Source organism: Ursus americanus, chromosome 11, assembly GCF_024610735.1.
Source record: "Ursus americanus isolate L20-20 chromosome 11, mUrsAme1.1.p, whole genome shotgun sequence".
In the NCBI taxonomy this organism is placed as follows: Eukaryota; Metazoa; Chordata; class Mammalia; order Carnivora; family Ursidae; genus Ursus; species Ursus americanus.
Window position 1 is genome coordinate 47130003 of NC_142137.1, and position 15031 is coordinate 47145033.

At 36.5% G+C, this 15031-nt stretch overlaps 1 protein-coding gene across 1 annotated transcript in view; it reads left to right on the forward strand.

Annotated features, from left to right (window-relative positions):
• The window catches only part of TBPL1 (TATA-box binding protein like 1), a 33165-nt gene that overhangs the window by 16760 nt on the left and 1374 nt on the right, over positions 1-15031 (forward strand). The window contains exons 2-6 of the mRNA XM_045805507.2: positions 8237-8415; positions 10645-10727; positions 10884-10947; positions 13577-13680; positions 13785-13879. Coding sequence (XP_045661463.1) covers positions 8281-8415; positions 10645-10727; positions 10884-10947; positions 13577-13680; positions 13785-13879 — 481 coding nt within the window. The 5' untranslated portion in view covers positions 8237-8280. The remainder of the gene's footprint in view (positions 1-8236; positions 8416-10644; positions 10728-10883; positions 10948-13576; positions 13681-13784; positions 13880-15031) is intronic.

Here is a 15031-nt window from a genome sequence, read left to right on the forward strand (position 1 = left end):
TTAAAGAATAGGAGATTGCTTGGATGGCATGCCTCACTGGTAGAAAAGAGCAATTTCCAGGAGACCATGAGGGTTCATGTTGTTTGCAAATTGTTCTGTATTCAGTCTTCCCCTACTTCTGCTGTTTCTCAAATCATGGGTGGTAATTTTGTGGTTAAGGTGTGGAGGCCCCTCCCTCAGTATCCTCAGATGCAACTTGAATACTCTTTAAAGTAGCTAGATTCTACTTTTCTGTATTCTCGGGTTTATTTGGTTTTGTTCTTTTGGCTTTTTACTGGATTTTAGGGGTATTTTTGCCTTGTTTTGATGACAGTGTTTATTGTAGCCTTTCAGTTTAAATATCTTTCCTGCAATGGGAAATATGAAATGTAGTGCAGACATAACTGGTTTTGTTGCACTTCACAGATACCGTGTTTTGGCAAATGGAAGGTTTGTGACAATCCTGCACCAAACAAATCTATTGGCACCATCTTTCCAACACTTTGATAAGTCTCTCAGTATTTCACACTTATTCATTATTACTGTATTTGTTATGGTGATCAGTGATCTTGGATGTTACTCTGTAATTGTACCCACGAAATGTACCCATGTTAGATGGCAAGCTTAACCAAGAAAATTGTGTGTGTCTGACCGCTCCACCAACTGGTTGTTCCCCTCTCTCCTCATGCCCCCCTATTCCCCGAGACACAACAATATTGAAATTAGGCCAGTTCATAACCCTACAGTGACCTTTAAGTGTTAAGTGAAGGGAAGAATTACACAGCTCTTGCTTTAAATCAAAAGCCAGATATGATTACGCTTAGTGAGAAAGGCATGTCAAAAGCTGAGATAGGCCAAAAGTTAGGTCTCTTTTTCCAGGAAGCCAAATTGTGGATGCAAAGGGAAAAGTTCTTGAAGGAAATTAAGAGTACTACTCCAGTAAACACACGAATGTGTGCTTTCTTGCTGATATGGAGAAAATTTGAGTGGTCTGGATAGAAGATCAAAGCAGCCACCAGATTCCCTTCGGCCAAAGCCTAATTCAGAGCAAGGCCGTCACTCTCTTCAGTTCTGTGAAGGCTGGAGAGGTGAGGAAGCTGCAGAAGAAAGTTTGAAGCCAGCAGAGGTTGGTTCATGAGGTGTAAGGGAGGAAGGCGTCTGCGTAACAGAAAAGTGCAGGGTGAAGCAGCGAGTGCTGACGTGGAAGCTGCAGCAAGTTCTCCAGAAGGTCCGGCTCAGAGCATTCGTGAAGCTGGCTACACTACACAGCAGATTTTCAGTGTAGATGAAACCGCTTTAGATTGAAGAAGTTGCCATCTAAGGCGTTCACGGCTAGAGAGGAGAAGTCCCTGCCTGGCTTCAAAGAATAGGCTCTTTTGTTAGGGGCTAATGCAGCTGATGACTTTTGAGTTGAAGCCAGTGCTCATTTACCGTTCCGATTATCCTAGAGCCCTTAAGAATTATGCTAAAGTTACTCTGCCTGTGCTCTGTAAATGTAACAACAAAATTTGGATAACAGCACATCTGTTTATAACATGGTTTACTGAATATTTTAAGCCCATTGTTGAGGAATCAGAAAGATTCCTTTGAAGATATTACTGCTCACTGACAATGCACCTGGTCAGCCAAGAGCTCTGATGGAGATGGACAACGAAATTAATGTTATTTTCGTGCCTGCTAACACAGCAGCCATTCTGCAGTCCATGGATCAAGGAGTCATTTCAACTTTCAAGTCTTACTATTGAAGAAACACATTCCCATAAGATTATAACTGCCACAGATAGTGATTCCTCTGGTAGACCTGGGCAAAGTAAATTGAAGACCTTCTGGAAAGGATTCACCATTCTAGGTGCTGTTAAGAACATTTGTGATTCATGGGAAGAGATCAAAATATCCACATTAATGGGAGTTTGGAAGATGTTGATTGCAACCCTCATGGATTTCAACCCTCATGGATGACTTTAAGGGGCTCAAGACTTCAGTGGAGGAAGTGACTGCAGATGTGGTAGAAAAAGCAAGAGAACGAGAAGTGGAAGTGGAGCCTGAAGATGGGACTGAATTGCTGCAATCTCATGTTGAAACTTGAATGGATGAGGAACTGCTGCTTACAGATGAGCAAAAATGTTTTCTTGAGTTGCAGTCTATTCCTGGTGAAGATGCTGTGAAGGTTGTTGAAGTGACAACAAGGGATTTAGAATATGACATACACTTAGTTGATAAAGTAGGTGTAGTAGATTGAGAGGATTGACTTGGTTTTGAAAAAAGTTCCAACAGTGGCCCAATGCTATCAAACAGTATCACATGCTATAGAGAAACCGTTCTTAAAAGGAAGATCAATCCACCTGGCAAATTTTATTATTGTCTTATTTTAAGAAATTGCCACAGCCTCCAACCTTCCGCAGCCACCCCCCGATCAGTCAGCAGCCATCAACATCAAGGCAAGACCCTCCACCAGGAAGAAGATTGACTTGCTAAAAGCTCAAATGATGGTTAGCATTTTTTAGCAATAAAGTACCTTTTAAATAGGGTATATACATTGATTTTTTTTAGACATAATGCTATTGCACACTTAACAGACTACAGTGTGGTGCAAACACAACTTTTATATGCACTAAGAAACCAGAAGATTCATTTGACTTGCTTTATTGAGGTATTCACTTTATTATGGTGGTCTGGAACCAAACCCACAATTATCTGCAAGGTATATACCTGCAGTCTTTGATGCACTTTGTCTTAAGAGCCAGGAGGTGGCGGTGTTTTCCAAGTAATGCTTTAAGGTTGCAGGTTATGATGGTTACTGAAGTAATGTTTTTGAATACCGCGAGAAAGTCAGAGAACCTTAAACACAACTTGTTCTCATCCCTAAAATCATTGAGTGAGGAAGAAGCTGCTTCAGCTAATATGATGCGTTTTTTTCGAAGGCTATTTAAAAATTTTTATTGAGATGCAGTTGACATATAACATCATGTTTCAGGTATACAACTTAATGATTCAATATATGTATGAGATGCAAAATAATCACCACACCGTGTCATTAACGTGCATCACCACACATAGTTACAAATTTTTTTTCTCGTGTTGAGAACTTTTAAAATCTCTCTTACCAGCTTTCAAATATAGGCTACAGTAGTATTAACTCTAGTCACCAGGCTGTACATTATATCCCCAGGACTTACTTTATACCTGGAAGTTTGTACTTTTGACCACAATTATAATGCATTTAATAAAAAGCTAGAAATATGACATTTCCTGAAGTTAAGACAGGTGCAGTTTTGAACTTTGCTTTTTATTAGAAGAAAATGTTTGACAACTCATAGTAGGCATTTACTTGAGACACAGGACAAAACACCTGATTAAACCATGGGTGGTGAAAAAGTTGTTAATTATATTGAAATCAAAGTAGAATTAACTTATTTTTCTTATAGTAACTAATATATATGTTGTTTTACTACACTGTACAAAAAAATTGAAAATTATTTGTTAATACTCCTATATGAAAAAACTATTGGAATCTTAAAATTTGGGTTGAATTTTTATTTCTACCATGTTTGCTTTTTTACTTTTATTATTTGTGCTTTTATCTTATTATTTTCTTCCTTATATATTTGTGGGTGTTATTTACTTGATTTCTTGGATTAAATGCTTAAGTCATTTATGTTTCCATGCTTCTTATTTTCCAATAGGTATTTCTTTCTTGTTTTTAACCTTTCTTTAATTGAAGTATAGTTGACATATACAATATTATATTAGTTTGAGGTATATAACAGTGATTCCCCATTTATATGCATTACAAAGTGCTTATGATGATAAGTGTAGTTGCCATCTGTCACCATACAGAGTTACTGCAATATTATTGACTAATATTCCCTGCGCTGTACTTCTGACCCCCCTGAATTACTTATTTTATAACTGGAAGTTTGTACCTTTTAACCCCCTTGTATATCTCCCATCCCCACACCCACCTTCCCCTCTGACAACTACCAGTTTCTTCTCTGTATTTTTTAGTCTCTGCTTTTGTTGTTGCTGTTTATTTGTTTTGTTTTTTAGATTCCACATACAAGTGAAATTTCTGTTTAATTTCACATAGCATAATGCCTTCACGATCCATCCATGTTGTAGCAAATGGCAAGATTTCATTGTTTTTTATGGCTGAGAAGTATTCCATTGTATATATACATATTCCACATCTTTTTTATCCATTCACTCATTGATGGACACTAGGTTGTTTCCATATCTTGGCTGTTGTAAATAATACTGTGATGAACATAGGGGTGCTGTCTCTCTCTCCCTAAATAAATAAATAATAAATAAATAAATAATCATTAAAAAAAAATAAAGTTAGATCCAAAAATTCAATGCAAAGATTTGTACAAAGGAGCTTACCACCGGTTTTCTTCTAGTTTTATAGTTCCAGGTTTTCAATTTAAGTCTCTAATCCATTTTGAGTTAATTTTTGTGTATGGTATAAGACAGTGTAGTTTTATTCTTTTGAGTGTGGCTGTCCAGTTTTCCTAACACCACTTACTGAAGAGACTGTCTTTTCCCCATTGTATATATTCGCCTCCTTTTTCATAAATCAGTGGACTGTATATGCATGGGTTTTATTTCTGAGCTCTATTCTGTTTTATTGATCTCTGTGCTTGTTTTTATGCCAATACCATACTGTTTAGATTACTGTAGCTTTGTAATATAGTTTGAAATCAGAGTCCAGCTTTGTTCTTTCTCAAGATTGCTTTTATGGTTCTATACAAGTTTTAGAATTATTTGTTCTATTTCTGTGAAAAATACCATTGGAATTTTGATAGAGATTGCATCGAATCTGTAGATTGTTTTGTGGTGGTATGGATGTTTTAATGATATTCTTTTAATCCACGAGTATGGTGTATTCATTTATTTGTTTATTTTTCAGGTTCTTTCATTAGTGTCTTACAGTTTTCAGTGTATAGGTCTTTCACCTCCTTGTTTAAATTCATTCCTGGGTATTTTATTCTTTTTGATGCAGTTGTGAAGTGAGTTTTTAAAATTTATCTTTCTGATAGTTTGTTGCAAATGTATGGAAATAGAACAGATTTTATATATTGATTTTGTATCTTGCAACTTTACTGAATCCATTTATCAGTTACAGCTGTTTTGGTGGAATCTTTAGGGTTTTCTCTATTTAAAATCATGTCCACAAAAAGTGACAGTTTTTATTTTTCCTTTCCAATTTGGATGCATTTGCTTTTTCTTGCCTAATTGTTCTAGCTGGGATTTCCAATACTATGTTGAATACAAGTGGCGAAAGTAGGCATCCTTGATTCGCTCCTGATCTCAGAGGAAAAGCTTTGATCTTTTCACCATTCAGTATGATGTTAGCCGTGGGGTGAATCTTTGTTAATATCCAGCACTATTCCCTTATTTTACAAGATAGATAAATTCATTGCAAGTGGGGATTTTTTTTGATTATTTGTTTATAATACTTCAAAAATGTGGAGTCTTTCCTATAGGATGCCTCTTTCTTTTTTAAGTATTGACTTCATAATGTATCCTTGATTTAAAACCAGCAATAGTATTTTCTGAGCAATAGTATTTTCTGAGGCTGCTTGCCAGATTATATTCATGTAAAATATGAACATTGAGTAACTTAAGATGAACTATGCCTGTGACCTTATTTTTAGAATTTAAGTTGCTAAAGTACTGACACAATCACCTATTTTGTATTAATTTCAAGGCTTCTTTGGGTTCACCAAGATTTGCTTTACACATACTCTGTTGACTTATTTTTACCCTGTATGTTGCCCTTGGTTTCTTCCCTTAACTTGTTTTAACCTGTTTGATATAAAAAAATCTGTGTGAAACAGTAAATTTGGCATAGTTTCTCTTTTAAGTAGTGCTTTCTGTAGCCTGTCTCATGGGATGTGTATCCATTAGGATCAGGTTTGGCGGCATATACTAAAAATCTGACATATGTGGGCCTTGATAGGGAAATTTATTTTTCTCTCTCATTCGTCAAGTCTGGCATTAGGAAGTGCAGGGATAATAAGGAGTTTCACTGTATGGGGGATTCAGGCGTCTTCTGTCTTCCTGTTCCACTGTCCTTATCACATAGTCTCATGATCTCAAATGGCTGTTTGAGCTCCAACTCTTACATCCAAACTCCAGGCAATAAAAGTGAAGAAGGGTGGAAAGGGGTCTTTGCTGGCTTAGTTTGGTCACTCTAAGCAGTCTTTTCTTCCCAAAAGACACAAAACCATTTCATTTTACATTTCATTAACCATGACGGGGCCATGTGGCCTCTTGGCTATACCTGTTACCAGGGAGCCTTGAAGGTATGTAGAGTATTTTATTTCTCCCACGGTGTACCCAGCTAGATTCTGTTGGGTTCTGTTCATTGTGAAGGAAGGATGGAATGGGTGTTGAGGTAAACACTAAGAGCTTCTTTACCTCATAGTTATTGCACAGTTTTTATAGGAACGTAGGAAACCTGGAGAGGTCTAGATTGCTCAATATCCGGGTTGTAATATAATCATGGGAAATGATACTAAGGTATCTGTGCTCTGCCTGTTGATTTAAATGTATTTGATTTATATTAACTGTCATTTTTGTGTTACTGTTACCAGATATATTCACTAAGCACGTTTTATACCTTCTCTATAATCCCTACAACACTTTCTGGTAGGGCACTGTATTTCATGCCACAGATGAGAAGACTGAGGCCCGGATAGATTGCATAACTTGTCAGGTTCTCCTAACTGGTTAAGTGGTGAGTCAGATATTGATCTCTGTTTGAGATCAGTATTGATAACTGCCTCTGCCCTCTTTATTAATCTGTCTACTCATATATCTATCCACTGCTACCCCTCCTCCACTCCTTGTACATAAAAATTATTTGAGGTTGCTCAGACATACACAAAAACAACAGAACAAGAAGATAAGCAGATTGAAGGGAGTATAAATGTGAGAAAACCTGATGAAGGTAAGATACAAGTGGTACACAGAGCTGAATGCTCCCTCATCCCAGAGAGGTGCTGCAAGGCTTGGCCTGACTTACGTTCTATCAAATACTAAAAGGGAAAACAAGCTTGAATTTTCCTTACTGGGATTCTTGGCATCTTCATTGTTTTAATCATATAATATTTTGAATCCTTATAAAAATGCTAGTTTTTCATATTGCAACTTCAAAGAATCTTTAAAGGTCATTATAATGGTAATATTAGTGTTTTCTGGTTTTCTCTTCGTGGGTTAGGTGACCTGAATTACTGTTATTTGTTTTTTAAGAATTGGAAACCTAAGGACACCTGCGTGGCTCAGTCAGTTGAGCTTTGGACTCTTGGTTTTGGCTTGGGTCATGATCTCAGGGCTGTGAGATCGAGCCCCACATGGGCTCCGCAATGGGCACAGAGTCCGCTTGAGACTCTTTCCCTCTCTCTCTGCCCCTCTCATGTGCATGTGCGTGCTCTCTCTCTCTCTCTCTCTCTCAAATAAATAAAAGTAGAAGCCTAGTCAAAAAGAATTTTTTAGCTGGATACGGGTCATGTGCTTAGTAAAAACTAGGGCTCATTTTCGTTTGTTTATAGAAATGCTTGTATCATAGTTTTGAAAGGTATATTTTGGAAGACTGTGATCTTGGCAAAAATGGTGGTGTGCTTTTTGCCAGAGCTCCGTGAAGACAAAAGATTTTGTCTTACTTATTTTTTCTCTGGTGTCCTCAGTGTGTGGAATATATTTGATTAGTGAATAATGAATGAGCAACTAGTAAATGAGAAAAATCTGTTAACAAATATAATTAATATTTCTCCTTTAAACAAGTAAGCCAGTTACCTAAAATAGAGGAAAAATAGGTCTTTTTTTTTTTTTTTATAGCCCTGGCAAGTTGTATGAGGTAGGTTATAGTACCATTAATGATTGGACATTGGGACCACAAAGTCCAGCCCTTAAACTTGATGTATTTGGAGAACTGCCATAACTGTGATAGACCTGAAACAAAGTGGTTGTAAAGGCAAGGAGCAGGAGATGAGTCTGGTAGGCTTCTGGCATGTGAAAGTTCCTTATTAATTGTAAGGGATACAAGTTAGGCCCCGATTTTGAAAGATTTTATATGACATGTTTGTTATCTTTTTGAAAATGGTTAATGGGAAACAGAAGGGACATGATTTGGTTTGAGTAACATTTAAAAAATAAATAGTGTAACTCATTTCTTCTATTTTAATTTGCAGGACTATTTGTGAAAAATTAATTAACAGAATATTTAATTACTTTATTTTGTTTTATTTCTCAGGATGTGATCTTCGTGGTGGGAAGCTAAGTTTTTAAACTACCCCAATGGATGCAGACAGTGATGTTGCATTGGACATTCTAATTACAAATGTAGTCTGTGTTTTTAGAACAAGATGCCATTTGAACTTAAGGAAGATTGCTTTGGAGGGAGCAAATGTAATTTATAAGCGTGATGTTGGAGTAAGTATCTAAATTTTGGTATGTGTGCTGCATAGACTAATTGTATAGTGCTCTGAATCATATTCTAAAACATATTCTGTATACAGACAGTTTCTGAGCACCTTACCATGTGCCAGGTGTACTGAATACGATATTGAGCCTCATAGAAGTGGCCCCACCTCCCCGGAAGTGTCAGCTTTTGGATGTTCCCTGTCTCCAGGTCTTAGCAAAGAATTCACAGGCTACTAGAATTTTATTGTTCTCTCAGTTTCTTTTAAATGAAGACGGGGACATGTGTATGTGGTATATACTTATTCAGATATCATTTTTTCGGGGCTCCTGGGTGGCACAGTCAGTGAAGCGTCAGACTCTTGGTTTCGGCTCAGGTCCTGGGCTCAGGTTCTGATCTCAGGGTCGTGAGATGGAGCCCCGCGTAGGCTCTGCTCTCAACGCAGAGTCTGCTTAAGTTCCTCTCTTCTCTAGTCCTCCCCCCACTCTCTCGCTTTCACTCTCTCAAATAAATAAATCTTTAAAAATATCTATATATATAGTCTTTTTAGTTACATGAATGTTGTATGATATGAATGATGCCCTAATATGTGTTGTAATTTTTGTAGCATATTGTAATACCCCTCTTTATTTAGCCAAAGTAGTTGGTATTCTTTAGTAACGAATTGCTGAAAATAATGTGATTCCTATCCTGACCTGGACACTATAAATTTTAGTTTTTGTTAGACCTGTAACATTTAAAATAAAAGCATTAATAACTTGCTTTTAACCTTACTGAGATTAACATTACAAGTGACAGTGTGTGTTCACTGGCTTTTATAAACCGAATGATGTTGAAATGTATATCTTACGCATTTATTATGAAAATTATGAATGCGTATGAAGGCTCTAAGCTCTAAAAATTAGGTGCCAGTGTACCTCAGTAAATTATCATTAGCTGTTAGTACTAGAAACTAAGTTATGATGAATTAAATTCAAATAAAAATTGCAGTGACCCACAATTAAAGATCAGTAACGCCATTGTCACCTAAATAAAGGAGTAAATATGTCTGCTAAGGAGGTTAGAGAGTAAAATGCCTAATACTGCTTTGGAACTTGAGCATGCCGTGTGACAGGGAAGTCCTCTTTCATAGAAGGTTAATTGAAAAAGCTGAATTGATGGCTAAGGTGGTGGTGGAAGACAATTAAATGCAGAATAAACTCAGTTTAGTGTTTCGCAGCCACTTGCGTATGAAGTTTTGTAGTATCTTTTAGTTCAAGTTTTATTTGGCTCTTTGGTAAATTTTATCCTTCCAGACTTACTAGCTTTCTAGTTTGATAATATAACATATGACAGAGAAAGGGCGAAACTCAAAAAATAATAAAAGTTTTGAGGAGAAATGTCTGATTCATTTATATGTTACAGTATTCAGTAAACATTTATCTCTTATGCATAATGGGCATATAATATTTCCATAAATGAAAATTGCAATGAAAATTTAAATTCACATTGTTCTCTTGGACCTTAGTCCTTGACTGATTTATGCTTACTCTGTAGATAATTTCATTCAAACCCACAACCTTAAATGCCTTTCATATCTAAGGAATCTGAAATTACATCTCCAGCTCCAACGTTTGTCCTGCACTCAAGATTTGTATATTGAACTTGAATATGTAGTAGGCATCTCCAGCTGTAAGATACAATGTAATGATGAGTACGGTGAAGCAGTGTAAAGCAGGGTGGGAGGTGGGGAGCCGGGAGGGGATGGGCGCTTTGGTGGAGTGGTCAGGGAAGGCCTGTCTATCTGACATCTGGTGAGAGACTTGAATGAAAGTGAGACTATTGAGGGAAGAATATTCCAGATGAGAATAGTAACAATTACTGTAAAACTCCTGAGTTGTGAGTAAGTTTGGCATCTTTAGGGATCCTTGCAAATAGCAAATTCCAGTTATGTGACCCGGGTGGAATGAAAGCTGAAAAGTTTGCATGCTTGTAGGACATTGATTTCGAGTATGTAGTAAAAGGTTTATATAGACCTTGTATTTTTAATTAATTAAATTTCCTTTTGAATTAATATGTTCTTTGTGTTCAGTATGGTACTTGATTTCAGGTCGGATGATTTGGAGAACAGTTATTTATCTCAGTCTTGGGTAAGCGTCGAGTAGTAGTTACACTTTTACTAAAATGGCCACATGGAGCAGAACCATAAGGAAAATTAACAATATGTAACCACGGTTTTGTTTTATTTTGTTCTTTTGCAGAAAGTATTAATGAAGCTTAGAAAACCTAGAATTACAGCTACAATTTGGTCCTCAGGAAAAATTATTTGCACTGGAGCAACAAGGTAAATTTTACTTGGATTTTTTACTTTAATTTTTTGATTTTTCTGTCATAGAAAGGACATTTTTCTAGACTTACAATCATGTGTATGGTTTATCATTTTTGTCAGTATAAAATTTATTTCCTAACTGATAATCTTTTTCTTTCCTTAAAACCGTAGTGAAGAAGAAGCTAAATTTGGTGCCAGACGTTTAGCGCGCAGTCTGCAGAAACTAGGTTTTCAGGTAACATTTTCAAAAAATATCCAAAACATCCAAAAAACTGCAAATATTAAAGGATTTAATTTATAAAGTTAGACTTTTTAATTTAACAGACTAAAGAAATCACACAGAGAGGTGCCTGGGTGGCTCAGTCAATTAAACATCTGCCTTCGGCTCAAGTCATGATCTCAGGGTCCTGAGATCGAGGCCCTTATCAGGGCTCCCTGCTCTCCGGGAGTCCTACTTCTCCCTCTCCCTCTGCCACTCCCCCTCCTTGTGCATGCTCTCTCTCTCTGTCAAATAAACAAAATCTTTAAGGAAAAAAAAAAATCACACAGATAACTCTTCTCATGATTGGCCTTTTTCTTACTGTCCTTCAGTACAAAAATTTAGTAGCGAACTCTCATCCATGTGAGTACTTGTAAAGAATCCTGGCTTTTTCGCTAACCCCTTGTTCATTGAGAGACTTGTTGCCTTACAAGCGAACTGCCTTTTCAACTCTTTTAGGGTGTTCACTTCTCACCAAAAAAATCTCGTTTTTGATCATCTCAAGAGTGTATGTCTGGATGATGAGTAGGGAGTGTATTTGTTTTTATTTATAGATAGCTATCACATACATTATAAAGAAGAAAAAAGATACTAGAGTGGAACTTGCATACATCTGTGCATTTAACGGCTAAGAGTAAACAGCGTTCCTACATATTATGATTAGTGAGAACATACCATTATAACAGGGAATTGTGATTATTTAAAATATGCAGAATTTATGTAATCTGTGCTTTGGAAATAACTGTACATGCTCTTGTAAGTTGAAAAGAATTCACCTGAATAAATAATACCAACTATACACCTTGTATAAGAACTCAGAAAAGGGGCGCCTGGGTGGCACAGCGGTTAAGCGTCTGCCTTCGGCTCAGGGCGTGATCCCGGCGTTCTGGGATCGAGCCCCACATCAGGCTCCTCCGCTATGAGCCTGCTTCTTCCTCTCCCACTCCCCCTGCTTGTGTTCCCTCTCTCGCTGGCTGTCTCTATCTCTGTCAAATAAATAAATAAATAAATAAAATCTTTAAAAAAAAAAAAAAAAGAACTCAGAAAAGACTGCATTCTGTAAAATCAGATGTATTAAAAATGACATAAATCCAAAACAAAATGCACATTGTATAGAAAGGGACATTTGTAAGATTGGCTTGCTGTGTCAAATCCATGATGTAGTCCACAAAAAGTACACACTGGTTGGCGGGTTCTCACACGTAAAGTGACCGTTGCTGGCAGGTTAACTTTATCAGATACAATTTTATGGAGGCATAAATTTGAGTAAAACTAGTACATATTAAGGACTTGTTACGTCACTTGGAAATAATGAGTAAATGAAAGAAAAAGGTGAGCTGTGGTCCTCAAAGAGGTGGGTCCAGGTTGGATGGAATTTGAATGAGCAGTGGTGGAAAGTTGAGTTTTTTTCTGACTCTTCAGTCTTCCCTGAGGTGGGAGGTGCTAGAAAGGCATGGAAGTGCTGGTGGGTAGGGGAAGGGTTGGTGCTCGAGGAAAGTGGCAATATTGAGAGTCTTGACTCATGGTGATGTCACTTTGGACAGTTTTGTGACTTTCATCAACTGCCTTGTGTAAGTACTCAGCTGCAGAACAGTTAATCCAGAATTGTGATTTTACTGGGAACATATCAAAACATAATAATAAGATAGAACCATTCAGATTATTGGTAGGAGTGGCTGAAGTTACTTTTCAGTCTTGGAGCTTCTTGTCTTAGCATAACATTGGAAGTGTTGAGAAAAATCCCAGTTAAAAATAATTTTCTCACCCTACCCCCCAAAAGAAAACAAACATCTAACTACACTCATAGAAATATCATTTGATTCTACTGCATATAAGAAAATGTCTGACCTTTGGAGCTCAGTGTATACTCAGTGATTATTGACTTTTGAATGGCAACTTTTCCATTTTGACTCTGGAGAAGGAGAACTCTGCTTTTATTTTTTTATCACTCTTCTTTATCCTATCCTAGTAGATCAAATATCCCATTTAAAGTATTAAAAAAAATTAAACATATTCAAAAGACCAGGTGTTTTGATCATGCAAATATCTCAGGTTTCATTTAATTTTTAAGTTTTTGACCTTTTATTTCCCTTTAATTACAGTTGACCCTTGAACAACACAGGTTTGAACTGTGCAGATCCACATATATGCAGATTTTTTTCAGTAAATACAGAATAGTATTATAATTGTATTTTCTCTTTCTTATGATTTTCTTAATAACATTTTCTCTAGCTTTATTGTTAAGAATACAGTATATAATATAAGATACAAAATATGTATTAATTGACTCTTTTATGGGTAAGGCTTCCAGTCAACTGTAGGCTATGAGTAGTTGAGTTTTTGGGGAGTCAGAAGTAGTGCATGGACTCCTGACTGGCCAGGAGCACTAATCCCTGTATTGTTCGAGGGTCAACTGCATGGCATTAAGAAATCACTGATAACCTAAAATACTGTCTCAGTGTTTAAGATGTGCCTGTTCTTTCTTGGTTGCTCTAATTCTTAAGGATTGAAACAATTAGTTACAGTTGCCCGGATGAGCAGGTTTTGTTTTCTGAGGAGTAAATTTTTGTTTCAAAACAGTTCATTGAGTTCTTCTCTCCTACAGGTAATATTTACAGATTTTAAGGTCGTTAACGTTTTGGCAGTGTGTAACATGCCATTTGAAATCCGTTTGCCAGAATTCACAAAGAACAATAGACCTCATGCCAGGTAAGTCTTTGAAGAATCAAGACAGCTTACCAAATTTATAATTATTGTCAGCCTGTAAATATTTATATTAATTGTGATTTTTGGGGGGTTTTTTTTTGGTATAGTTATGAACCTGAACTTCATCCTGCTGTGTGCTATCGGATAAAATCTCTAAGAGCTACATTACAGATTTTTTCAACAGGAAGTATCACAGTAACAGGTATTTTATGATATTGAAACCAAGCTTACGGTCCGTTATGGTTCAAGCGAGGTGCCCATATCAAAATGGAAATAATGTCTCATTTGTCCCCTTCAGGCATTTCTATTCCTCAAGGGGAGCCAGTCTCCTCACTTTTAACACTGTAGTTTAGTTTTCCCTACTTTTATGTACTATTTTAAAATCTTACGTATGCTATTTTGGGTCTGTCTTCTTTCACTCATTATTATCTTAGTGTGCGATTCATCTGTATTAGTCCATGTAGTTATAGATCATTCATTCTTACTGCTGTGTAGTATCTATGATGTGAACATACTGTCCGTAAGCATTTAGATGGTTTCCAGTTTGGAGCTATTAAGAATATTCTAGTATATATTTTCATAGTATATTTTTTTTAATTTATGATGTCTTGCATTTAAAATATTCAAGAGAAACTCATTTTATAAACTTCACAGAGAAGAGGTTTGATATAAGCAAAATATTCAACTATCATTGGTACCTATATGTCATGTCTTACGTGTATTTCGTTCTATATCTTTTGTAAGTATTTGCAAGGGGTGGTTTCAAGCGACTAGGTGTGGAGAGCGTTAGTTAGCACACAGGATGGCTTAAAGGTACCGTCTTTATAATGGTATAGAAGCATCACTTGGAAGTCAGGCCCAACCTTCAGCTAAATTGAGTTCAGGAAATTTCTTTGGTGTTCTTGAATTTTTCTTTGTATTCCTTCAATTCTTAGAGGAAAATACACATTATTGACACCTCTAGACTCTGAACAAGGAAGCTTAGTTTTGACTCATCTTATGGGTTTTCACATCTTCCTTGGAGACTTTTAAAGCCTACTGCCAGCGTCATGCTTGTATCTGAAAATGGAGTGATGGGGAACAAATCCGTTTGTTCCCTTCTTTCAACTGTCTCTCTCTACATTTTGGAGCCCAGACTTCTGAGAGGCCCCAAAGTCTATTGATCAATAAGTCCCTGCTAAGTATAGAGTTTACGATGCATAGGTAAAATCTATATTTACTGAGTTATTAATTAAACTGTGTAATAACGAGCTGAAGATAATTGGGTTAATTAGTATACATTATATATTTACATCAGGAACATCCTATGAAATGTTAACGATTCAGTGAACAGATACTGAGTGGTTCCCATAGG